The 26,334-nt window shown below is 45.1% G+C and overlaps 1 protein-coding gene across 1 annotated transcript in view; it reads left to right on the top strand.

Moving 5' to 3' along the window:
- The first annotated feature begins 732 nt into the window (after window positions 1-732).
- Window positions 733-26,334, top strand: part of LARS1 (leucyl-tRNA synthetase 1) — a 46,181-nt gene continuing 20,579 nt past the window's right edge. Inside the window, exons 1-18 of the mRNA XM_066591253.1 lie at window positions 733-813; window positions 7,228-7,340; window positions 8,083-8,170; window positions 10,266-10,346; window positions 10,434-10,574; window positions 10,986-11,147; window positions 14,461-14,573; window positions 16,364-16,427; window positions 16,537-16,604; window positions 17,720-17,945; window positions 20,062-20,149; window positions 20,269-20,345; window positions 22,148-22,201; window positions 22,940-23,080; window positions 23,586-23,663; window positions 25,096-25,181; window positions 26,022-26,087; window positions 26,215-26,297. Coding sequence (XP_066447350.1) covers window positions 808-813; window positions 7,228-7,340; window positions 8,083-8,170; window positions 10,266-10,346; window positions 10,434-10,574; window positions 10,986-11,147; window positions 14,461-14,573; window positions 16,364-16,427; window positions 16,537-16,604; window positions 17,720-17,945; window positions 20,062-20,149; window positions 20,269-20,345; window positions 22,148-22,201; window positions 22,940-23,080; window positions 23,586-23,663; window positions 25,096-25,181; window positions 26,022-26,087; window positions 26,215-26,297 — 1,735 coding nt within the window. The 5' untranslated portion in view covers window positions 733-807. The remainder of the gene's footprint in view (window positions 814-7,227; window positions 7,341-8,082; window positions 8,171-10,265; window positions 10,347-10,433; window positions 10,575-10,985; window positions 11,148-14,460; window positions 14,574-16,363; window positions 16,428-16,536; window positions 16,605-17,719; window positions 17,946-20,061; window positions 20,150-20,268; window positions 20,346-22,147; window positions 22,202-22,939; window positions 23,081-23,585; window positions 23,664-25,095; window positions 25,182-26,021; window positions 26,088-26,214; window positions 26,298-26,334) is intronic.

The raw sequence follows: 26,334 nt of genomic DNA, 5'->3' as shown, positions 1-26,334 counted from the left end.
GCTATATTTATAAAAAAAAAGCCCTAAATAATAAAATCCAAAAACATATTTGGTATTGCTGTGTCCGTAAAAATCCGATCTATCGAAGTAATACATTATGTACTCCGCACAGTGAACGTTGTCAGAATAAGGTAAACAGTAGGATTGCGCTTTTTTTTTAGTCATCCAAGAAAAAATGTAATAAGAAGCAATCAAAAAGTTGTATGTATTCCAAAGATGGCGGAATTTTTTTTTTTCTATTTCCCTCCACTTACAATTTTTTACATTTTCAGTACATTATAAGGTACATTAAATAGTACCATTAAACATACAAATTGTCCCGCAATAAACAAGGATGGACAAATAAAAGAGTTACGATTTCTTAAATGGGGGGGAGGAAAAACCAAAAATGGGGGAAAAAAACGTCCTTAAGGGGTTAACACAAAAAAATTGTTCCTCTTTCCATTCCTTGGGAGCTGTGCAGAAACAATGGCTACAAAAAGGGAAGTGGAGAAACCCAGAGCGCACAGATGCCGGCAACCACAACTGCGAGCCCCTCTCTGAGCATCTACCGCAAGGAATTGTGGTCCGACAGCTGTCCGATAGGCTGACATGTACAGAACTCCATTTGTCAATAAAGCTGATGCAATATCCTTCCTGATGCCTGCTGGGAATTGTAGTCCTTCTTGGTTTCAGTTGTATTTGCTAGCTGTGATTAGACACTACATTGCCCGGCATGCTTTGCAGGGAAGAGTATTGGTTTCCGCTTTAGTAGCCGGCAACGTGTGTGCCTGAGAAGTCAGGGAGTGCGAGCGGCCCGAGGAGAACATGACGGTGAGTGAGCGGGGGCCAGACTGCAGCACTGCTCATACAGAGGGCGAGGGTCCTAGCACCTATATGGGTGGTCCTAGCTCTAGGCATCCGCTGTCATCACTGCAGAGGTAGTAGTGAGAGCAGAGCCCCTGTGTGCTGACATGACAGCTGGCAGGGGTGAGCTCTGGTTACTGGTCCTATCACACATCTGTCCTCTCTCCTGGCGGAGCAGTAGCTGATTTTGGTAGCTCCATCTGCTGGTCAGGTGATACCCCATCATGTGACCAGCGGCTTGGTGCTTACTAGACAGCGCCATTTATTCCAAGATGAGCCATGTAGCTCCTAAAATCAGCTGCGGATATGTAGCTTGCTCCCTGAAAATCCCCCGCCGCGCTGCAAATCGTCACGTGGATTTGCATGCGGAAATGCTGCAGAATTTGCAGCGAAATTTTCTGTGGCGGTTTATTATTTTCCATAGGAGCAAAAATATATAAATCACAAATTAAGTTTTTTCCGCAGAAACCACTTGTGATGATTGCATTCTTCTTGCGGAACACATGACAATTGCATGTAAAGTCGCTGGTTTAGAAACGCGATATTGCTCCGGGTATCTAAGACCGATATCATGCCTGGCGTGCCGATACAGCCTAAGGACTCGTGTCCGCGGGCGGTTTATTCACCACGTATTATGTAGCCGCGTGATACACGGTGGAGGAAGTCAATGGATTTTCACTGATCCTTGCACACCGTTGTCCAGACGCTGCACATCAATACACGCGAGAAATAGATCGCAGTATGCGCTATTTCCCTGCGTACCGCGCAGCGTGAGCCGTAAAACTTGTATAGGCAGTATATACTATGCTGTCCGTATACAATACATTCAGCAGCGGTTTTATATGCATCACCACTCTGAAACAGCGAGGAATTAAAAAAAAAAAAAAAAAGCCATACTGCACGTGTTACACGGACGTGCGCAGTTCATTCGCGGTCTCTGCCAGCAGAGCCAGTGCTTACAGACGCTGCGGGAGACCTTCAGCTTCTTCCCAATATAAGACCTCATGCCCACGGCTGGGTCGGATTCCGACAGCGAAATATTACAGCGGAAGCAGACCCGACGCCCCCTGTAGACCCTATACTCAGCTGTCCAGATTCGCCAGGGGTGTCTCGCCTGGCACATAATACACTAGGTGGTGACGTGGATTCTCCCGGCACTTCTGCGAAGTATCACGGGACAGATGGCAATGGAAGCCGTCGAGCCATTTTCCGCACAGAATAGAACATGCTATGATTCTCCCCCACGAGCGGAAAATCGCAGTTGATTTCTGCTCGTGGACGTGGGAGAACGGCTTACCACAGCAGGTCTATGGACGGACATTGCTGCGGAATTCTGATCGTGAATTCCGCAGCGATAATCCGTCCGTGGGCACTAGCCGTAAGGCTGGTTTCACACGGCCACGATACTGGCGCGAGATTAGTGCGTTGCAGGATGCACAAATCTCACACGAATATGAACCCCTTCTGTTAGACGGGGTCATACACAGGAGCCAAATTTTCTTGCATCACTATGCGATGCAGGAAAGAAATCGCGGCATGTCCTATCTGCCTGCTCTCACATCACAACTCCCATTGTTTTCAATGGGACCGGCGGCAGCATCGCACCACGTGCTCTGTCTGTTCAACACGGAGAAATGTACCCATTCACTTCAGTGGGTTCTTTCACATAAGTGTTTCTTATTTTCACTTGGACCCAATACTAGGATTAACCCTTTGCAATCCAATTTTGGATTCGGCGTCCTCCTAGGGGACTTCCTCTTTCTGCCATTATACAATGGTGCCATCTGTTGGCTAAAGGCAGTACTGCAGTATGGGACATGCTGGAGAGGCCCCCGACAACAGAGCGGCCAGTAATCTACAGTAAGAATACCCTGCCGGACGTCTTCTGACATCGGAGCTATGCAGACTTCAAATAGAATGTCTTTAGACGTCAGACAGGGGATTGGAAAGGGTTAAAAGTCTCTGCATGCTCCTCTTCATGCGATCACCACACAAGAATAGGACATGTAATCTGTGGTGTCCGCACGCGCTTGGGTGTCCGTGTGTTGTGCGGTGCCACCTGTGGCCGAGAATCTCTTGCGCACATTGCTGCGGCCCATGTAAATACGGCCTTAAATCCAGGTAAGTTATATTTTTTTTTCCCGCTCTGCTAGTCACAATGCGAACTGACTTCTATGAGATTAGGAGATCGCAGTGATCTTTGGTCACGTGACTTGTACTGCAGACACCGTATAGCGCTGGCCGTATACCGGAGTTCTGGGACAGTGTGACTTAGGAGCGCCGATGGGACGGATTATCGTATATTCTGGGTCATCAGACAGCATGGAATGGGATGGAGAGCCTGAAGGTAAACCGCTGTGGAAAGAATCTGCGCCATAAATTGACCTGCGGTGCGGATTTTAAATCCTCGGCGTGTCAATGTATTTTACGGATCTTCAGCGCTGATTTCACCTCTTCTAATCTGGGTGTAAAATCGGCGTCAAAATCCGCATGTTCTATGCAGGTTGTCGTAGGAATCCTCATCATAACCTGCAGCTGTGGAAGATCTGCTCCGTGCGAACGTAACCTTCCACCCCTTGCGAATAGGGGCGCTATAATGTAGTAATGTGTGCCCAGACCCCACATGACATCTCAGCTGATTGCGCAAGTGGTGGTTGGTTTTGGAAAGCCCATTAAATTCCATATATTGTAACATATAGGTGATGAATGTTGTGTTTATCATTAAAGGGGTTGTCTCACAAAAGCAAGTGGGTCTATACACTTCTGTATGGCCATATTAATGCACTTTGTAATATACATCGTGCATTAATTATGAGCCATACAGAAGTTATACACTTCCCCCCCCTCCGGTGCTGGCATCCCCGTCTCCATGGCGCCGACCGAAACCTTCTTCTGCCTGGATTAGACGCGCTTGCGCTGAAGGGGCCGCTCCGGCGTGCTCGCGCCGCACAGGTCTTCTACACATGTGCAGCGCGAGCACGCCGGAGCCGGACAGAAGAGGGCAGACTGCGCAAGCACGTCTAATCCAGTGAGAAGAAGGCTTCGTTCGGCGCCATGGAGATGGGGACGCCAGCACCGGAACAGGTAAGTGAATAACTTCTGTATGGCTCATAATTAATGCACGATGTATATTACAAAGTGCATTAATATGGCCATACAGAAGTGCTGAACCCCACTTGCTATCGCGGGACAACCCCTTTAATATATCACCCATTCCTGTAACATTGTTATTAATTAGGGATTCTTTAGAGGTACATGTAGAAGCGCCCCTCCTGTTCCTGAATGTGATCTGCATCTTCTCACAGCTCCTTTTGACTCGTCTGCGTGGGTCAGGCTGCTTCCACATCTATGTTAGGGATTCCTCCATTTGGGGAGCAGGAAAGGGGAATCCCCTGGCCGAACGGCTCCATTTTATAACGGAACAGAACAGCACCAAATCCCCCCCATTGACTATAATGCGGTCCGTTCGGTTTCTGCTCAACTACCCAGCGTTTTGTTGGAAGGAAAAGCGCGGCACGCAGTGCTGTTTCATCCGGTATCTTGTGCCGGATCTGCGACTGAACCTCAGAGGGGATGTTCCAGCGTACATGTTCACCCAGACTTACTTTTTCTGCATCCTTTAAGGCCCAGTAAGATACGATTATCGCTCAAAATCTGTCTTTTGAGCGATAATCATTGTGTGTAACTGCACTGACATCGTGCAGTCTTCGTTAAGCCGTCGCTGATCTTTCAGCGTGCTGAAAGATCAGCGATCAGTTATCAGGGATTCACAGCGGGGGTACAGCTAATACTATTGTTTCAGCAGTATCCCGCTCCCTAAAGACAGGCTGGGTATGAAGAACACAGCGGTCCAGCTGCGTTCTGCATACCCCGCTCAGAGCACTCGGTTGTATAACAGCTGGGCACTCCGAGCAGAGAACAGCTGGATGCAGAAGACAAGCGGGGCCACCCTGCTTGTCTTCTGCATGCTCCACTCGGAGCGCTCGGCTGTATTGCTGAGAACAGCTGGATGCAGAAGACAAGCGGCTCCGCTTATCTTCTGCATCCCCCACTCGGCGCACTAGGTGATCGCTCAACATTTGAGCGATTTACCTTTTGCTGTAAATGGACACAACGTTTGTTGCTCAAAAAAATCATTTGAGTGATAATCATTGTGTCTAAATGGGCCTAAAAAGAATGGAGGATAATTTGCTGATCAGTAATTGTCCCCACTGATCTCAGGAATAGGGGTTCCCCATCCTCCTTACTGCAGGGTTACTGCACTAACGCAGGAGACTGAGTGGCGCTCTGGTCGCACTAGCACTCTATTCATCTTCAATGGGACTCTGAGTACCTGAGTGGCGCACCCACTCAAGTATCTGTCACTCCCATTGAAGTGAATGGAGTGATGACTGCACATACTCGGCCAGCGCACCATTTAGAGTCGGGGTCTCAGCAGTGGATAACAATAGCTTAATGTTTAATCTGCCACTCCAGTGCCTCCGGACAGTCTTTTGTTTACTTGGCTGTGGCGCTGACATAATCACACACACTGCAGCCGATCACTGACCTGGTGCCATCCATCGCCGAGGTCAGTGATTGGCTGTAGCAGTCATGTGCGTAAACGGGTACATCATCACTGCAGCCAACAGTGACCAGCAGGAGGCGTCGGAGAGGTGCTGCTGGAATAGCAGGGGGCTTAGACTCATGAGCATTGCTTTTTTTGCTCCGTCAGAGTCCCTGCCTTTGGTAACTTTTTTCCATATCTTGGAAAATCCCTTTTAATCATTTTTTATTTTTTTTACTTCGTATAGCATTCATCGCAATTATCCTTTTATACTTTCACCATTGGATCAGCTTCTTAGTTCACTTTTCTTAGTGGTCTGCATAGTTTACAGACTACTATGCAAATATCCTACATTGCCTGCATTATACACCTGGTCATTCGCAGGGATCCTTACAGTTAGACATTCTGCACCACTTCATACATCACTCCAATATTATAGTGGGGGAGGAATAATTGTCTCTTAACCCTCAACCAGCGGGTTCCTACTCTAAGCGCGAAGTCTTCTCAGCTAGGCTGCAGTAGGCACCATAGTGGGTGCCCCTCTTTTGCCCCTAGATTTGGAGGAGAGCACATCACGGGTGAATTAGGGTACATTGTGCAGTATGTACGTTATTCCATCTTGCTCTTAAATACCAGGTCTCCCCGAAAATAAGCCTAGCATGATTTTTCAGGATTTTTGGGGAGGCTTAAAATATAAGCCCTAGTTACAGTTCCTAAAAAAAAAAATCAATAGGAATGCGTTAGGTGCGTGAAAATGGCCGTAAAAACGCAATTGCTCCATTATTACAGCAATTTTCACGCAGGTCAGCCGAGTCACTTACCCAGCAGGCTTGGTCCGGGTCTTTCTGGCTGCTCTCCAGAGTCCTTGTGTGGTTCTCGCCTCCACAAAGCGATGGCTGTGATTGGTTCTTCAAGCACTGCATTGATTGGTGGAGCAGTCCTCGATGAACCAATCCTAGCCGTGCCTGAGCCAAATCATAAATCCTGCCTCCACGAAGCGATGGCTGTGAATGGTTCTTCAAGCACTGCATTGATTGGTGGAGCAGTCCTCGATGAACCAATCCTAGCTGTGCCTGAGCCAAATCATAAATCCTGCCTCCACGAAGCGATGGCTGTGATTGGTTCTTCAAGCACTGCATTGATTGGTGGAGCAGTCCTCGATGAACCAATCCTAGCCGTGCCTGAGCCAAATCATAAATCCTGCCTCCACGAAGCGATGGCTGTGAATGGTTCTTCAAGCACTGCATTGATTGGTGGAGCAGTCCTCGATGAACCAATCCTAGCTGTGCCTGAGCCAAATCATAAATCCTGCCTCCACGAAGCGATGGCTGTGATTGGTTCTTCAAGCACTGCATTGATTGGTGGAGCAGTCCTCGATGAACCAATCCTAGCCGTGCCTGAGCCAAATCATAAATCCTGCCTCCACGAAGCGATGGCTGTGAATGGTTCTTCGAGCGCTGCTCAGCCAACTAATGTAGCGCTCAAAGGACCAAACAGAGCTATTGCTTTGTAGAGCCGGGATTTATGAATCCCGTAACCAGCAAGTAATCCTGTGTGGGCGCTGAGGACAGCGGGAGCTGCGCCAGGGCCTTGGAGAGCAATGGGAAGGACCTGGACCAAGCCTGCTGGGTAAGTGACCCGTCTGACCTGCGTCAAAATAAGACGTTCCCTGAACACAAGCCCTAGTGCACCTATTGGGGCAAAAATTAATGTAAGACTCCGTTGTATATTTGGGGACACACAGTAGCATTGGGGATTCTTCTTGATCATTGTACGTAGTTTTGAACTTGTCATGTTGTCTAATCCCCTATCACCTTTATGTGCCTCTTTTAAAGGAGCGAAAGGGAACAGCGAAGCTTGATTTCCTTAAGAAAATCGAAAAGGATGTCCAAGCACAATGGGAGAGCCAAAAGGTTTTTGAAGTCAATGCTGCTGATAGCCAGAAGAGGTAAGTTGGGGTATCGCTCTGCCTCTGCATGCTGTGTTACTAGGAAAATGACTGCAGCAAACGGGAACGGCTTGGTGTTAGTGGAGAACAGCAGCTGGAACATGAGGTCCTCTTTGGTCGCCCCGGGTCCTTTCAGGAACTTACACTACTGTATATAAAGGTCTACAATTCGTTAATGGAGCATCCAGTCATATGTCAGCACTTTTATAGCAGCCGTATACACCCAAAAATGTGATCAGATTGATGGAAAGCTCCTAGTGACCCCAAGAAGCATTTCCGCTGTAAACCTAAAATTGGCCATACATTAGTAAGTCAGAAGGTTAGTTGGGGTATGGTAGTTATGTTTTATTTGTGGCAGGGCTGCACATCCTGCTTCCCAGGTGCCACATTCCCAGGTCCCACCCATACTATGTATCCTGATAGAAAGGCACGGACGATAAAGACAGATGCATCCTTCTGAGGCCCCCTTCACACGAGTGTATGTGTAGTTTTGCGTGCCTGAGCGCTACATATTTGCGGCATTCCCATTGACTTCTATGGGGACTTTTGGCGCACAAATGCACAGAAAAACAAACTGCGTTTTCATTTTTTCACGACCGAAATGCACAAAAAAAATGTGCATCTGAACAAACTCATTGAAATCAATGGATTCTGTTCTCAGCATATTGCACCCCTGTGAAGGGGGCTGATACAGGGAATGAACGGCATGTCCAATGTAGTAATAATTCTCTTTTTACCATAGCAATGGCAAGTACCTTGTGACCTTCCCTTATCCCTACATGAATGGACGTCTTCACCTGGGACATACCTTCTCCTTGTCTAAATGTGAGGTAAGGCATGTGCTAGCTACGGTATTACACTGTAATATTCTTATATTTGCCTAGACTGCTCTGTTTTACTCTGCTCTCGACTTTTCTTAGTGGAGTCTGCATGATTTACAGACTTGACTTTCGAGATCCGAACAACTTTTTAAAAGCATGACTGAAATAATTGTGCAATCATTTAAGTATTCTGTGCTGTTACTATTGATGACCTGTCCTCAGGATTAGTCATCAGTAGTAAAAGCCTGAGAAACCCTTAAACATGTTCTCTAATGCAAGGCCGGTCAGTATCCCATAATACGTCAGTTAGCATATAAGATTAGTAGGGTTGTCCTTCTAAAAATTTCCTTCCTACAGCTCTTCTATTTTGGATCTACTGTTAAAGGGGTTGTCCCGCGCCGAAACGTTTTTTTTTTTTTTTCAATAGCCCCGGCGCGAGACAAACCCGATGCAGGGGTAAAAAAACCAAACTGTCCAGTACTTACCCGAATCCCCGCGCTCCCGCGACTTCTTACTTACCTTAGTAAGATGGCCGCCGGGATCTTCACCCACGATGCACCGCGGGTCTTCTCCCATGGTGCACCGTGGGCTCTGTGCGCTCCATTGCCGATTCCAGCCTCCTGATTGGCTGGAATCGGCACACGTGACGGGGCGGAGCTACAAGGAGCAGCTCTCCGGCACGAGCGGCCCCATTCGGAAGGGAGAAGACCGGACTGCGCAAGCGCGTCTAATCGGGCGATTAGACGCTGAAATTAGACGGCACCATGGCGACGGGGACGCCAGCAACGGAACAGGTAAGTGAATAACCTGTATGGCTCATAATTAATGCACAATGTACATTACAAAGTGCATTAATATGGCCATACAGAAGTGTATAACCCCACTTGCTTTCGCGGGACAACCCCTTTAATGCAGTTTTCCAGGGATCCACTATATATGACCTATCCTCAGGATAAGTCATCGATAGTTGATTGTCTGGGGTCCGCCACTCGTGACCCCAGTTGATCGGGCACCTGCTGTCATTGCAAAAACACAGAGGGTAAGCTACTGCTCCGATCAGGGTAGTGGTCGGTTCTTGTAACTGCAGGTGCAGCTCCAATTGATTTTTAATGAGAATTTTAATTTTTAATTGTTTTTTTAATTCAATAGTATGCCCCATGGAGAACGCCTTTTAATATAGGTGGGAATACATAGTCTAATACCCACATCTATCTTAAGAACGTGGCTCCTCTGCCCCTGGTAATATGCAGGGGCCTAGGGTGGCTCTGGGTACGGAAGCAGCAGAGTTCACTGTGCTATATAGTTTCTGTAACTACCACTCCCTTCTACTGGAGTTATGGAAATGGCGTAGCGCAGCCTACCTGGATGTTTACACAGGCCTGACCAAAGCGTACAGATAAGGATTGGCTGAGACAGGAATACTCCTTTTTATTCCTGAGGTTCTTCCCCAAACTAAAAAAAAAAGTTCTTAATGTAGTAATCCGTTGCAGTGATAGATGTGTTTTAGTGTTCCTCCTGTGTCAGTCTTCCTACTGCATCTTTTCTCCATGTTCTTCTCCTGGCTCCTTCAGTCCCCCAGGTCACCTCACCACAAGCTGTTAGGATCCTTTTCTTCTGTTGTGCTGCGGTTCTCTTCTTCCGGCAGGTCACTGCCTAACAGGAAGTGCCGGATGCTATGCCGGGCTATTGCCGAGATTGTACATGCGTGCTGTCTCGTGACGTTGGTAAAGAAACGCCTGTGACAAGACAGCGCGCATGCGCAGTCTTGGCATTATCTTCAACATAGCATCCGGCGCTTCCTGCTAGAAAGTGAACGCTACGTCGCTAGTGAAGTAGCATACATTGCCCTGCAAGAAGAAGACTGCAGCTTCCTCACCGGAAGATGAAGAATCGGACAGCTGGATGTGAGGTGACACAGGAGATGATCGGTGGGGCGAAGATGCGGTAAGTAAACTGATTGGGGAGGGATAGCTAAGTATTAATAGATATAATAAAAAAGCCAACATCCTGCAGCGTTAGATGGTGAAACATTACTGAGCTTTCTGTTTAAGACATGCATGGAAACCTTCGTTGAGCTTCTTATTCTATCATCTTGTGCATCTAGTTTGCCGTCGGCTTCCAGAGGCTGAAGGGCAAGGCATGTCTGTTCCCCTTTGGACTTCATTGTACCGGTATGCCCATCAAAGTAAGTTCCAGTGCGAGTTTTCCGAGTCGCAGTGAGCTCGGCTGAATAGCTATCAGTGCGGTCTAGTGACTTGACTTCTTATATCAGGCGTGTGCTGACAAACTGAAGAGAGAAATGGAGTTGTATGGATGCCCACCACAGTTCCCAGAGGAGGAGGAAGAGGATGAAGAGCCATCATCTAAGATAGACGATGAGCTGGTTATCAAGGACAAAGCTAAGGGAAAAAAGGTAATATATTACAAAAAGGACCAGTACGCTCTCCTTACATGCCTGTGTTAGAAAATACGTTCAAACATACAACAGAATTTAGTTTTGTGCTATTTCCTTGTTACTCCTTCTGGAAATGTATGCATAAATTGACAACTAGTTCTTATCAATCCGCTTTGCCAATGGGGTGTGTCCGTATACCCTAAAACTCTCAGCACTGATTTACTTTGCAATGCAGAGTTATGGGAAAAGATGTTCTGAGATTACTTTATGACTAATACAAGTAGCTACTAAAACAGTCGGGAGATCTGGTTGGATCTGTGGAGACATTGGTAATGTGTATGATACATGGATACCATATGTGACAGGAACAATGGATTTGCTGTTTTAGTTCTAAAAAAACCCCCAAACACTCACTTTTTTGTTTGACAGAGTAAAGCTGCAGCAAAGAGCGGTTCATCAAAATACCAGTGGGGAATTATGAAGTCCCTCGGCCTTACTGATGAAGAGATAGTACGGTTCTCTGAAGCGGAACATTGGCTTGGATATTTCCCTCCTTTGGCAATAGAAGATCTCAAGGGTATGGGGTTAAAGGTCAGTTTATCTGCAAGCAATATGTTCAGCTCCATAAAGGTACCATTGCACTGTTGGAATTAAAAGGGTATTCCCATCCCGGCCACACATAGCTGAGATGGAAATATTAGCCCATACATCACTTGTGGATGCGGAGGCGAGCTGGGTTAGGGGACCCAATTTTGTCCAATGGGTGCAGTTTTTAGAGATGGGTTCCACATGTATCAGGAAACCAGGCAGTAAATTCCACCACTGCCACCAATTTGTCACAAACCATACCTTCTACCATGTGGCAAGACCGCAAGGGGTTGATCTACTTCCACTCCCTCAATCTTGCACTTGTTGCAAGATGGAGCATAGATCACACCCTAACACAGTGCTGCCCTCCCCAAAATACACACTGCTACTACTGACTGTTTTATTGTACAGCGGGTCAGATGCCTACGTTTCGGAAATGTTCCTCAGTACATGGGCACTCTAGCAATCAAAGTTAACTCTCTGTCAGGGACTGTAGGTTCTATAAAGCATAAAGGACAGACCTAGGTAAAGTTTTAAACTGTAATGCAAGAGGTGCAATGATTATAAAAAGGACATACAGATGGTCCCCGACTTGCGAACAGGTTCCGTTCCAGGAACCTGTTCGCAAGTCGATTTGTTCGCAATTCGAACAAATGCTTGTATGGAGCGGGATCACGGGTGGATCCCGCTCCATACAACATCGGGTGCAGGCTGTTCTTACAGCGGTATTTAAAGTGTTAACAGTTCTGACGAGCCGCGCCGCTCGCCGGAACTGCTGCCTCCGGGTGCCCGCTGTAAGAAACAGCCTGCACCCGACGTTCAGGGGGCCCGTACAGCGTCCCACGATGAGATTGCGGGACGCTGTGTGGTTGCTAGGCAGCCGGGGGTCTCCTGAAAGGCCCCAGGGCTGCCTATGCAGAGTGCCCATCAAGCGCACAGCTTGATAGGCGCTCTGCATAGACAGCCCTAGGGCCTTTCAGAAGGCTCCTGGCTGCCTAGCAACCGCGATGTGACCGGACAGGCTTCTATCAGGCTTGATAGAAGCCTGCCCAGTCCCTGCACAGTAGGATGTAATGCCATAGCATTACATCATACTGTGCAGGACAGATAGTTCGCATCTAGCGAAATTCGTAAGTCGAATGTTCGCAAGTCGGGGACTATCTGTACAAGCAAAACAGTTACAATAAAAGAGGAATACCAGACCTTTCATTAATTAGATCAGCTAAGATCTGGGTGTGAGGGACACTGAATTACCTGGACAGTTCCTGCAAAGTTTAATTGCCCTCTACATCCTGACAATAGTTTTTAGTTGTCTACGAACTATAGGAACCCACCACATCCGCTCACCTCCTCCCATTTGAAACGGGCAGATGGAGAACACGCGCAAAAACAGTTTTAAAGACATATTCCAGGATTAGCCAGCAAAGTGGACGGGATTTTGCAAAGATCTCGTCCACACGCTGCGGCCAAGCCTCGCGGAAATGGACATGCGGTGCGGAAAACAAGACCCAGCATGTGAATTCTTTTTTTCATTTCCGCAGCTGCCTCTGTATGGGTAGAGATGGCCGCAGCAGAAATGCAAGTGGCGAAACCACTCCAAAACCCGCGGCTAAAGGGTTTTAAAGCTGCGCTTATTCCGCAGAAATCTCACGTTTTTTGGTGCCGTCATTCCGCTGGATTTCTGTCCCATGTGACCCCCAGCCTTAGGGTCATAACTTACTTTGTTGAGCTGATATTAAATTCAGGGGCTCTCTGTGCCCCCTTGAGTCTTGTGTTTGATGTGTGTGAAACAGCTGAATTCCCCTCCAACACAACAACTGTGCCAGAAATGCATCAGCTTGGTCATACAATGACTCAAAGCACTGCGTCTGCCCCCAGGCATTATTCGTGTATACATTACTTTACAGGGTCTTGGTGGGCATTTCCATAGCCCTTTGAGTAGATTGATGCAAATCATGGCTGCGCTTGCAGTTACAAGCATGACCCCTGCGTATAACTTCCACTCTGACCCCTGCATATTGCGGGTGTTTGATCAGCTGCTCGGCTGGGGTCCCAAGTGGTGGACCTGAGCTTATCAACTATTGATGACCTATCTTGAGGATAGGTCATCAATAGTAAAAGTACCAGAATACCCTTTTGGGCTGAATTCACAGGGCAAGCAATAACTTGGACCAAAATTGCAATTGTAAAAATAAGATTTTCATTGCGAGTGCCATGCGATTTGCGAGAAAGTCACATTGCTGAGCATGTGTTTATCACGCACGGTTTTTCATGTGTGTGAAAAATGCAGTTTTTTTTTCAATAGGAAAATGTAAAAATTGCATTGTACACCTATACATGCAAGTTGTTTTTTTTTCTCACACACCTAGCAAATAATTGGTGAGTTTTTCTGCAACCTCGCAGAAAAATAGGGCGTGCTGCATTTTTTTTCTGTCTCGTAGCATCGCTGCTAGAGCGAATACGCACATGTAAATAGTACCGTTGATGAAAACAATAGGTTCTATATCTATGCAAGTTTTGTGCGTGTCGCAACACACAAAGCTTGTGCGGGATACTCGCAAGCGTGAATTCAGCCCTAGTGATACACTGTGACAAAAAAATGGAAGTAAGTAGGCATTATGAACATTTTTCAAGCATTATACTTGTATAACAATTAGGGATGAGCGAGTATACTCGCTAAGGCATTACTCGCTCGAGTAATGTGCCTTAGCCGAGTATCTCCCTGCTCGTCCCGAAAGATTCGGGTGCCGCCGCGGGGTGGGGGAGAGCGGGGAGGAACGGAGGGGAGATCTCTCTCTCCCGCCCGCTCTGCCCCGCTCCCCGCCGCAACTCACCTGTCAGCTGCGGCGGCCCCCGAATCTTTCGGGACGAGCAGGGAGATACTCGGCTAAGGCACATTACTCGAGCGAGTAGTGTCTTAGCGAGTATACTCGCTCATCCATAATAACAATAGATCTCACCTTGAATGCAGCCAACACGGTGCGAGCCATCATTAAGGTCTACATGTCCAGACCCAGGAGAACACAATGCTTCTATCTGTGTACACTTCATATAGGGGTAACATGCCCCATTCAGGAAGACTTTAGTTCATTCTGTTTTGTTCGTTATTTATAGGGAAAAAATGCTACATGATCCTTTTATGTCGTTCTAATAGTGAAGAAGTCCCCTTTCTCGGCCACGTTCTCTGTACCAACACTTGTTCTCGAGAGCTTAAGCTTCCTAGATCTGCTGCACAATGCCACATAATGGGTTAACCAGTAATGATCTGCACCTGCTCACACATTTGACGTTCTGCGTAAACTTGGTTTATTTCTAGATTGACTGGCGTCGTTCCTTCATTACCACTGATGTCAATCCATATTACGATTCCTTTGTGAAATGGCAGTTCTTAACCTTGCGAGAGAGGAACAAGATCAAATTTGGCAAACGGTAAAGTTTGAATGATTTTCTACAATTATAACTTTTGCACTTTGTTAGTAAATACATAAAATTGTATGGGGTACCCTTGTAATCCACAGTTTTATCATCGTAGTAGGATTGTCCATTTAAGAGCTTAGACACTTCTGTTGTGGTGATTTCAGAATGTATTTGCCTGTTTCCATCTATTAGAGTCAGAAAATATGTTTTGTTTCGGAGTTGGTCTCTGCAGAATTATACTGTCCGTAAGCAGAGCGGTTTGGTATATACTACATCCATTAAGAGCATTCGCCTTAAAGTGGATAGTAACAAAACATGAAGCCTAACATGCTGACTAGGGGTTTTGCCCCATGGACAGCCTCTTCTCTCTAATTGTAGCCAGAGTAAGCTGCAGACAACTGCCCAATTACTCTTTGATATCCATATGACCTGTGATCAGTCCTGCACCTCTATGTCCATCACGTGACCAGTACAAATTTTCTCGTCCGTATCATTGGGGGGACACAGCAAGACCTTTGATATAGCTTCTGCCACTAGGAGGAGACACTAAGCATAACAGTGTTAACTCCTCCTACTAGCTATACCCCTCCTGTAAGCACCAAGCTAGCTCAGTTTTAGCTTAGTCTCTACAGGAGGCAGACATCTTCAGTGTAGGCCTTGAGGAAAAGGTGTTGGCGGGAATATGGGGAGGCAGGCTTTTCCCTGTCCTCCCACGGGAAGGGCGAACAGTACAGTGACCTTGCCGTGCTATTACACCTGACCCAAAGAAGAAAACATGGTTTGATCATGCCTTAGGTGATAGATCGATGCCCGACAGCCATAGTGTTCCCCACCCAGGAGCAACTCCCATACGACTTGTCATCATTCCTGCACCTCTATGTCCATCACGTGACTAGTACAAGTTTTTGTCCACTGTAAACAATGAAAGTTCCTAGTAAATGACAGCAAGCAGAGATCTTAAAGGGATATTCCCATCTTGGCTTTTTATCGCCAAGCTAGTAAACCGCTGCTATAGTTACTGGCCACTCAGTCGGTACCTACGAAAAAAAGCCCAGCGCTGTTTCCGTAGTTCTCATTGAAGTGAGTTGTGGTTATGCTTCTGTAACTCAGAGAGTTGTGGAAACGACGTAGTCAGCTATACTGCACTATTTCGGTAGCTTTCATCCACTTCTGTAAGCGCTACAGAAACCCCATGGCTGAGGCGCTCGGCTGTTTACGACAGGTGATCGGAAATGGAGCTGAGTTTCCCCATCTTGGTCATGGAAAGAATGGAATACAACTGAAAAGCTGAGGATTTGCTACAGAAAGAATATTATAAGATTGTATAACTTGATACAAAATACAATCTTTTTGTTGAATCTGGAATACCCCTTTAGAGTAATAAAGGATCACACCAATGAAACTGCTGCTGTTCATATGTAGTTCTAGGAGCATTGTCCTCTTGATCAGTGATCCTCTCCAACATGCCAATAAAGGAGTATTCTAGCCAGAAGACATTATCAGCTAATAACTGGATAGATGAAAGCTGCTAGATCGATGAGAGTTCAATTGCCGTAACTCCCAGTAATCCCCAGAATAACAGGCCATGGTTCCCCCTCGTTTCCCACCAGTCACAATACAGCAAAATGGGTCTCAATTATTGTGGACTGACTTTTTTAAGATATGCAAAAACTAGTTACCACCCAAAGTACCTATATTTGTTTTTGTACTTCATTCTGTGTGCTTTAAAATTTAGTTTACTAGTATTTTTGTTTGTTAATATTTTGATATGCTCCAGTTAATATTTACTTTGTCCCCCTCAGGTACACCATCTACTCGCCACGTGATGGGCAGCCTTGCATGGACCATGATAGACAGACAGGAGAGGTTAGGATTTTTCATTTCTTATCGTTGTTCTATTTCTTGAAGTGATCAAACAATCACTTGCTCACATTTATTTTTCTACGTATTAATCCTGCTTATTTCTCGAGTTTAGGGTGTGGGACCACAAGAATACACACTCATCAAAATGAAGGTCCTGGAACCTTATCCACCTAAGTTGAGGTTAGTACTGTATTGAGCAGAAACGAAACATGGCCTTTTTCCTAAACTATCCATATTCAGTAACTATTGATGCCAAGTTAAGAAAAGGATTTTCCCTTTTAGACTTAAAGCTTATATAAGTCTGTTTGTAGTATGTGGAAGGATATATAGGCCTACATAAACCATTTTTCTTCCAATGAATTAATTCTTGATTTAAAATACTGTTTAAACCGCTCCTATGCAGACCTATGTGTCTCCCTGACTACAAACGACAAACCTTATATGTAGTCTCATTCTGCATAGTACGCTTCTCCCCTCCCTTTGGCCCACTGATTCTTGCTAACCAACTCCTGTGTACTTCAAAGGCATTTACGTTCAGAACAAGTCAGTTACCCAGCATCTTAAATATACCTGAGGAAACGATTGAGTTACAATTTTCTCAGAAATTACAGCCTTGATAGTGAGAGAAAAGAGACATAGGCCAGTACATTCAGTGAAGGGTAGGAGAGAGAGTATGATCAGTATGGAATGTCTACTGAGCTCTGAACTTGTAGCTCCTCAAGCAGCATGTCAGAGAAAGCGATTGCAGAAACTAAAGTGGTTGGTATGCAAATCAACCAGCAGCATAATGCAAATACTACCGCTTCATGCTAAATGTATTTTCTATGTGGAAATGGCCTTATAACATGAGCCGTTAAAGACAGGAGGGGGGTCCATAATGGTCATCAAAATCACTGTAGAGTTACAGCTCTCCCTACTTGTGTCTAGGAAGAGCTGTCAGTCAGCATGCTGTTTGAGGAGAGGCTGGCACGGCCTGCCTCTGTGACTCAAGGGCTTCGTATTGTGTCACATATCATACTGTTGTAACATGTACATAGGGGAAGTGTGTGTATCTGTCTTGGGTTCATCCTACCTGTAGTTCAGGCTGTATGAACCCGGTGACAGGTTGCCTTTAAGTTTCAGTTGATGGAACCCATTTTATTATCTCCATTCCGATAGGATATATGGAAAAGGGATCCAAAGTGAGCACCCCTCTAATTATTCATTTCATCTTGAAATAATATTGTGCTTTCCTGTAGCGTATATCCAGCTAAGTTTGCCAATAACGCTTTCTTACTGTTTGTAACACTCTCTAGTGGTCTTAAAGGAAGGAACGTTTTCCTAGTAGCTGCCACCTTGCGCCCAGAAACCATGTTTGGACAGACCAACTGCTGGCTTCGCCCTGACATGCCTTACATCGCATTTGAGACCGTCAATGGAGATATATTTGTCTGCACTCAAAGAGCAGCCAGGAACATGTCCTACCAAGGTTTCACAAAAGACAACGGCGTTGTACCGGTGGTCAAGGAGCTCATGGGAGAGGTTAGTGTGTGACATCCTAAGTTCACATTTGTGTCCATTGGCAGCTGAGCTACAGATGCGCCAAGCCAACGGGATACTTTAGTAATGCAAAAGTCTTTAATTTGTAATTCCTTAAAGGGCTTTTCTGGGATTCAAACATCAAAGGCCTGACTTAGAATAGACCATTGATGATTGCTTGGTGTTGATCCAAATCCTACCGTTCAGCGGAATGCTGGACTGCCGTAGCGCCTTTAATGCTTCACCCTTTCATCAAGGGTCATTGATGAGCCTGCATGCAGCTCACATTCTGTAGTTCCGATATTCACACTTTCAAAAAAAAAACATAAAATAAAATCCTAACATATGTAATATGAGGGCTTGTTTTTTGTGGGATGAGTTGTATTTTTCAAGGGTGTCATTTAACATGCCATGATATATATTGTATTGGAAGACTTTTAAAAATGTCTTAAATTGGTGGAAAAAAAGCTCAATCGCATCATTTTGAGGGGGGGCTTATTTTTATGGTGCAGTAAAAATGACCTGTCTTTATTCTGTAGGGCAGTACGATCACAGCAATGCCACATCTATATAGTTGTTTTACTTTTTTTTTTTTTCTATAGTAAGACGTTATTAAAATACCCTTTTTTAAGGAAAAAAAATGCTTTTGTGTTCTTTGATCCATAACTTTTTTGACAATGCAGCTGTTTTTTTGCTGAGTGACTTGTATTTTGCATTGATATGATTTTGAAAACATGTCTTTGTGATTTGCTTTTTATTAGTTTTTTTTTTTGCGGGGGGGCAGGGTGAACAAAAACGCAATTCTGTCATTGCGGTATTTTTTTCTGATGGAGTTAATGAAGTTGGATTAATAATGTGGTATGTTAGTAAACTGAAGCTTCACGGATGCAGCGACACCAATTTCTAGACTTATTGTTTTTATTTATATTTTTTCTTTTTCAGATGCGATGGCTGGAAAAAGTTGTGTTGTTTTTTCTTTTTTTTTCTCTTTTTTTTAAACGTTTAATGTTTTAGATTTTTATATCTTTATTTTACTTATGTTTGCTTTTTTTGGTGGTCCCCACGGTGGACTTGTACGATTGTTTGATCGCTTATATAGTATAATGCAATACTATGGTAATGCATTACACTGTATTTTAATACGCAAACAACTATGACAGCTTCAGAGGGCCCCAGACTGCCATGACAACTGGATGGCACTCCCACAATCTCATTGTTGTGGTGCCTTTCAGGGCATTTAAATTCTGATTGAGCTTGACATTTAAATGCCGCTGTCAGAAATGTGTGTGATGCTTTTATTATGTTTTTCTATTCCCAATAAACTTTTTCAAAGGCATAAAAAGTTGGAATGGCCTCAGGACTTTTTTCCTTGCATTGATTTTCTTGAAGTCTTATGACCTACCAGAGAGTAGTGCATTGTGGGAGCTCCTGGGTCACACCAGAGACTAACTAACCTACCATCCGATTCTAAGGGCAGCCAGGTGGTACACAATCTACCTAGGAAAGTATGCCCACAACAAACGTGGGTAACATGTAATTTAGGAAGAGTAACCAAATGTTCTCCCTACGCTTGTTAAGGAAATTGATAAATGTCATGTTAGGCCGCCTGCACACGGGCTGAAATCCTGTGGCGGTATTTCCCGCGGGATTTCCGCCACTGAAAGTTTGCATAGGAGTGCATTACAATACGCACTCCTATGCAGATGGCCGCGGTTTGGCAAACAAACCGCGGCATGTCCTATTTTTGTGCGGGGCTCGCACTCACCTGGCCGCCGGCTCCGGTCTGCGCATGCGCCGGCTGCGCCGCACCTGGCACATGAAAGAGCCGGGGCCGCCAGGCGCGGGTGAGTACGCGCTCGTCTCTGCAGGCTCTCGGGTCGGGTCCCGCGGCGAGAATTCTCGCTGCCGGATCCGACCCGCTCGTCTGCAGGCGGCCTTATTCTAAGGAAATTCCACCAATTCTTCAAGTACACGGTCTGATTTGGTGGATGAAGCCATTCCTACATGAAGCCATTCCTACAGGATAGCCCTGTTTTTAATCAACCTATATTTTATTCTTGCCGTTTCCTGTTCACCAATTCTTCCTCTTGTAATTAAGTTTTAATCTTTGATATTTCAGGACCTTTTGGGAGCTGCTTTGTCAGCACCGTTGACTTCCTACAAAGTGATATATGCGCTGCCCATGCTCACCATTAAGGAGGAAAAAGGTAAGGTTGACCGACTAGCTGCTCCTGATTCACATTGGCAGATGTAGAACAGATCTGTTCATAATTCAAACAAACAACAAAGTGCAGTTATTTAACATTATTAATGTTCTCTATTCTAGGCACCGGGATAGTTACCAGCGTCCCGTCCGATGCTCCAGACGACATTGCAGCTTTACGGGATCTGAAGAAAAAACAAGTTAGCACTATTCTCTGTAGAATATGTATTATGTGTTATATATATTTTTTAAAATTAAAATGCAGTTTTCATGTAAAAGTACAAAATAACTTTTAGAACAGATGATGTAATTTACATATTCTTGCAACTTGACATACAAATAATTCCATATTAGTCTTAATATTTCTTTTAAGTGAGGTTAATCTCATGGATGGAGGAAGGGAAGGCTTGGGGATATATTGGGGTGGGGGGGAGATACTAGGAGTGATGTTGGGAAGTGCAAGGGTATGGGGGGGATAATAATAAAGAATCTCAACTTGGTTTCCTTTGCTCATTTTGCATGTACCATTTTAGGTTACTATGCTTTATTGTGGATTTAGCTTGATAATTCAGTTTTCTAATTCTGTAAGTTTAGGAATATGACCATTGCTGGTAATTTAGGGCTGTTGTGGGAACAGGGCATTCCAATTTCTCATCATGGTTAGTTAATCTATATTTTTTTTATTGCAGAATTTTTTTTGATCTGATCTGTACAATGATATCGTGTCTGTTTATGTTTGACTGGTAGGGGGGGGGGGGTCTCCATTTCCAATTTCTTGCTATTAGAAGTTTGACGGTTAGTAGGATGTGCAGAACCATCCTTCTACACTCAGTAGGGATCCTCACTATGCCAATGAGGAGAATAGCTAGCTCAGGGCAGGAAGAGATCACCACTCCTGCCGATTTTGTTTATGATTTTAAAGATCTCCTGCCCCAGGGAGCGCAGTTTTTCCCCAGCTCCAAAATATATAGAGTAAAACCCGTTTAGATGGCACGAGTATTGGGCAAATGATGCCTGACACTCGTCCCCGCACATACTCGCTCCCGTGCTGCTGCACAGGAGCTAGTATCGCTGGCTCACAGTGGGGTGACAGGAAAAATTTCTCTCCTCGCTCTCCCCTGCCCCTCTCCATTGACTTAACATAGCAGCCGTTCAGTTCTGAACAGCTGCTATTTACACTGAGCGATCAGCGATCAACTCATCGTTTATGCTGAGCGAGTCAGCACTACTAGCTCCCATGCAACAGCATGAGAGCGAGTATGTGCGGGGACGCGTGTCCGGCGTTCTTTGCCCGGCATTCGTCCCGTCTAAATGGGCCTTAAGGTGCCTTGGCATAATCTCCAACACTCGTCTGTGGTGTTTGGGAGGAGGGTAGCTATCTTGAAGGCTGAATAATACCATCTGGCAGTTACTTTGAGGCCTCATGTGCACTAGGAAAATGGATTTAGCAAATACGCTCGGGTGTCCCGCAGGCGTGATCCGAGCCCATAGGGATTCATTGGACACCCGCAGATAAGTAAATACCTGCGGATGTCATTTTTTTTCCTGCCGGGTGGATCGCACGTGCGGGAAATCACCCACAGCATGCTCCATTTTCCGCAGGTTTCCCGCACTGATAGCTCCCGCAGGCTTCCATTGCAGCCTATGGAAGCTGTCTGTATCCGCGGCACACCCGCAGCTGAATTTCTGCTCTGCCGCTGGGCCACGAAAAAGCAGGGAATTAAAAAGTTCACAGTGCATGCGCGCGGCACGCTGCCGGTGTGCCGAGCACATCCGCTGGGCGGAAGGGAAGAAGATCCGGCCATGACGGATGGGTGAGTATTATCAATTTATAGGCCTCATGTCTGCGGGAAAAGAGGGACCCGCTGTGGGATTCTGCATGGAGAATCCGCGCGGGCCCGAATTTTCTAGTGGACATGAGGCCTGAATGTTTTGATGTTTTTCTAGTTGTCCTTATAGTGTTTAACTAGTATTTCATGAATATTTCTGTTTCTCTCTTTAGGCACTCAGAATGAAGTATGGGATCAAAGATGAGATGGTTTTGCCGTTTGAGCCTGTGCGTATATGTCCTTTTAATCTGTGTGCATGTATCATTGCATAGCGTTAGTTTTTATAGTCGACAAGTTCATTATTTTATCTAAGTGCAGAAAAGAGGGAATTGTCATGTTAAATCATTGAAAGCGGTAATCCCACCAGAGACATTAATGGCATATCTAAGGGATATGCATGAACGTCAGGTAGATTTGGGTCCCACTCTAGGGAGCTGCGTCTATCTCTAGTTCTGGCATTGGCCCAGCTGAATGCACAGGTCATGGGTGGGGCTTATGAAAATGGCAGAGCACGGTTTTCTGCAGTGTTCTCGCAACCACATGGAGGTGAATGAGAATTATACAAATGGTGTAGAACAGTAAACTAATCTGTTCATGCAAATTCCAAGTTCTAAATACAGAGAAGTTCACTTTGTTGCCCTGATTGCGTAACTCCCTTTAACTTCCTTAGGAGTTATGGAAACAGTGTAGCGACACTTGGCTGATTTCGTGAGTCCCATCCACTGGATTCAGCAGGCAGAGGGCAGTGTGGGACTTAACTACGAAGGTTGACACAGAGGTGGAATGCATACCTATCAAATTTTCATAGGTTAACCTATGGATAAGTGATGAAAGCCTCAGCGTGCAATGAAGGAACACGTGCAAACTAAGAGGCAATTCCATCTAAGTATATATCATGTGCTATTAGGCACTGCCTTGCAGAATGCGACCTTAGGCTAATTGTCTTGATTATTTTTGTCTTTTAGGTACCCATCATTCACATCCCTGGTTATGGAAATCTTTCTGCTCCCATGATTTGCGATGAGTTGAAAATCCAGAGCCAAAATGACCGGGAAAAGTTAGCCGAAGCAAAAGAAAGAGTTTATTTAAAAGGCTTCTATGAGGGAGTATGTATACATTAATCAGGGTGCTGTAATGCACTGTAGAGAATGTGAGTGTAGCCGGCCACAGAACAGTTGTTGCTAGCAGTTTGAATGATGTTTGGGATTATTAAAGGGCATTTCTATGTTAAAAAGTTCTGGCATATTGCTAGCCCTTGATGACTCTGGTATGAATGGAACTGCTATACTCCTACTTTCAGGTTTATAAGGATGTGTTACAGTTCTGCCGCACGATGGGGGACAGGATCATTGCAGTGCAGCAAACACTGAAGAAACATGCCGGTTTCAGAAATGTTTCTCCATCTTTTGATGACCAAGCTGGAGTTTAGTGAACTTCGTTGAAAATGTACATGTTGATCAGTAACGATATTCTCAACTATACTCGTGATATTCTTCATATATGCCTTTTCCTGATGAAATATCATGGTAGCCATGGCTTATGTAGAGGCCCTTGTCATCCGTGATCAGCGTTTCCGATCTGCTGACTTTTGCGCTTTCCTTCTTCTTACAGGTAATGCTAGTTCCTGGATACGAAGGCATGAAGGTACAAGATGTCAAAAAGACGATCCAGAAAATGATGATTGACAATGTAGGTTTAGCAATATAAATTCTCTTCTTACGGCTGTGCTTTTACACTTTGGACAGATGTATCTATTATACATGGTCATGTAGGGGAAGTTATGGATACATATCAACTAGCCCAATGGTGCTCGATGTATTTTCTGTTTTTGATTTACTCGATTCGCCGTCAGCGCTGCATCATTTTTCTGCACCCTCGTGAGCAAGTGCCATAAATACTCTTATATACATAACCGTTATTCTATGTATGTTCCCTTAGGCCTCTCTCTCACAGGAGCTTCTTACTGCGATTAATGCCATAGTAATGGTGGTATAACACTCCCATCAAAATCAACCGGGCCTTGCAGATATGTGTTCGATCGTGGCGCTGGATGGCGCTTTCCATGCGCCACATTTTCGAGCGCTGTTTGTTCTATCTTTGGCCGCTAAGCGCACCTCATCATCCATCACAATGATGTGGTGCGCTAAAACATGCTGTCGGCCGCAGGGAGCTGCGGATGAAAGCTGAAGTAAAATTGCAGCAAAGCGCCGCAATTGAAATCTTGGCGCTCTGCGGCATCAATGTGTGAGTGGCCTTAGGCTGGGCTCTCACAGGCGGATTCCTATTGCGGAATCTACAATCGGCGTCCACGGGGAGGATCCATGGTAAAACGCAGGTTTTGAAAAGCATGTAAGATCGCTTTTCACTCACACCCGTGGATACGACTTATGTATTCTGTGAGCCGAGGAAAAATCGCAGTATGCTCTATTTTGCTGCGGATTTAACGCTGACAGCCTCCATCGAATTCAATAGAGGCCGTCTGACCCGCAGCCCATACGCAATTAACATTGTGTGTGGGATCGCGAGTTGCAACTTTGTGGCAAATACGAACATTAAAAAAAAACTGTATTGTGCATGACTGACGGTGAGCTGCTACGGTCATCCACAATACACAGAAAATAAGGTACGCAGGGTCACCGTCTTACAGCCAGAATCTGCCTGTGTGAGCCCAGCCTTAAGCTCATTCAGTGCCAATGCTATAAGTCACAAGGATGTTATCACCACTTTATGTGCAGAATTGGTTTGCACTTTATGAAAATGTGCTTAAAGTAAAAAAAAAAAAAACAGAGTTGAAAAAATAAGCACAGATGTGAGTTATAATACAAGACCGATCTCATGCGCTAAAGTCTGATTACTCATGCCGCTTTTACAATATTTTTGACTATCTTTTGTTTATAGAAGTAATTGAATAGACTGTCATTTTTCCAATTCAAGGGGAGGTTTTTAGCTTCTATCTGTAAGCAAAAATGTTCCCTTTCACTGACCACAAATAGATGGGGAAAAGCTTGTAAAGTATATTAGAAACTCGCTGAGTTTTATTATATAATGGCTGTTTTAGAAAACCAAGAAACCCTTTAGAAAAACATTGATAAATGGATCATTTTCTTCCATTTCTTTATAGAATGGCGCTATGATGTACATGGAGCCAGAAAAGCAGGTTATTTCGCGCTCAGCTGATGAATGTGTGGTAGCGCTATGTGACCAGTGGTGAGTATTCATCATGTATTGCAAAATGCAGATTTCTATTGTCTTGCATTTTTGTGTTTGAGTTACCAATAATGTTTTAAAACTGCCAATATAGTCAAGGCCTCCAGGCTCTTTCAGATGACTTTTCTGAATGAATTGCCATGTGTACGAGAGGAATAACACTATATATAGCCATTATCTGACTCTTATCTTGCGTTTAGAACAAATCTTCCCTTCTGAAGACTGTACTTCTTATTTTCAGTTGGTGGTTGGAGAGTAGCTGCTATGATGTCTTCATACACAGCACACACAGGAGAGCAGGATCTCTTCCCTACCTCTCTGTAGTGTACCCTAAGTAACAGCATTGTGGAGTACATTGTACAGCACTACTGAGCAGTGTAGATGTGATTACTATCGCTGCCAAGGACCGTAAACACTCAGTCATGTCCCTGAGAGTCTCTCTCCCTCCTCAGCCTCCCTATAGATTTTTACCAGCAACTAGGACATAACCTTCCCCCCAATCCTGTTCTCCATCTTGTTATCTCTATTACAAGATGTGGACTTCAGTGTACAGTAAATTAGAAGGAAGTGACCCCAGCGGTCACATGATCGCCGAGCCGGGAGGCAGAAGGGAGAATGCGGAAGTATTACTTCTGCATTCCCCCCACAGTGCAGTGAGCACCTGCACCCTCCTGAACTCTGTCAGATCAGGACCGTGAAGGGAAAATGTATTTTGTCTCATCCATTCTCCCCAGCTCCAATTTATTTGGAGCTGGGGAGAATGGATGAGAAAAAATAAATGGATTGGAAAGGGTTAATAATTCAACAATCAGTTGTCATTCTGTGGTGTATTTTGCCTAGGTACCTGGATTATGGCGAAGAGAACTGGAAGAAACAGACCTCCGAGTGCCTGGAGAGGATGGAAACGTAAAGTTACTTTACTGTAACCACTTGGGGAGCGGGATTTAATACTTTTCACTCAATCCAGAGTGACTAATGCTCTGAAATAGCTGCAGTGCTTGTAGGGGATAACTTCATTTACTTTGTTTTAAAGGTTTTGTGAAGAAACCCGAAAAAACTTTGAAGCCACTCTGGGCTGGCTACAAGAACACGCCTGCTCCAGAACATATGGCTTAGGTAGGTCCCATCACTTCTATATGGGTTTTTATAAGTG

Source organism: Eleutherodactylus coqui, chromosome 2 (assembly GCF_035609145.1).
Source record: "Eleutherodactylus coqui strain aEleCoq1 chromosome 2, aEleCoq1.hap1, whole genome shotgun sequence".
Classification (NCBI taxonomy): domain Eukaryota; kingdom Metazoa; phylum Chordata; class Amphibia; order Anura; family Eleutherodactylidae; genus Eleutherodactylus; species Eleutherodactylus coqui.
Note: the sequence above shows the minus strand (reverse complement) of the source record. Positions and strands in the feature narration are given on the sequence as shown.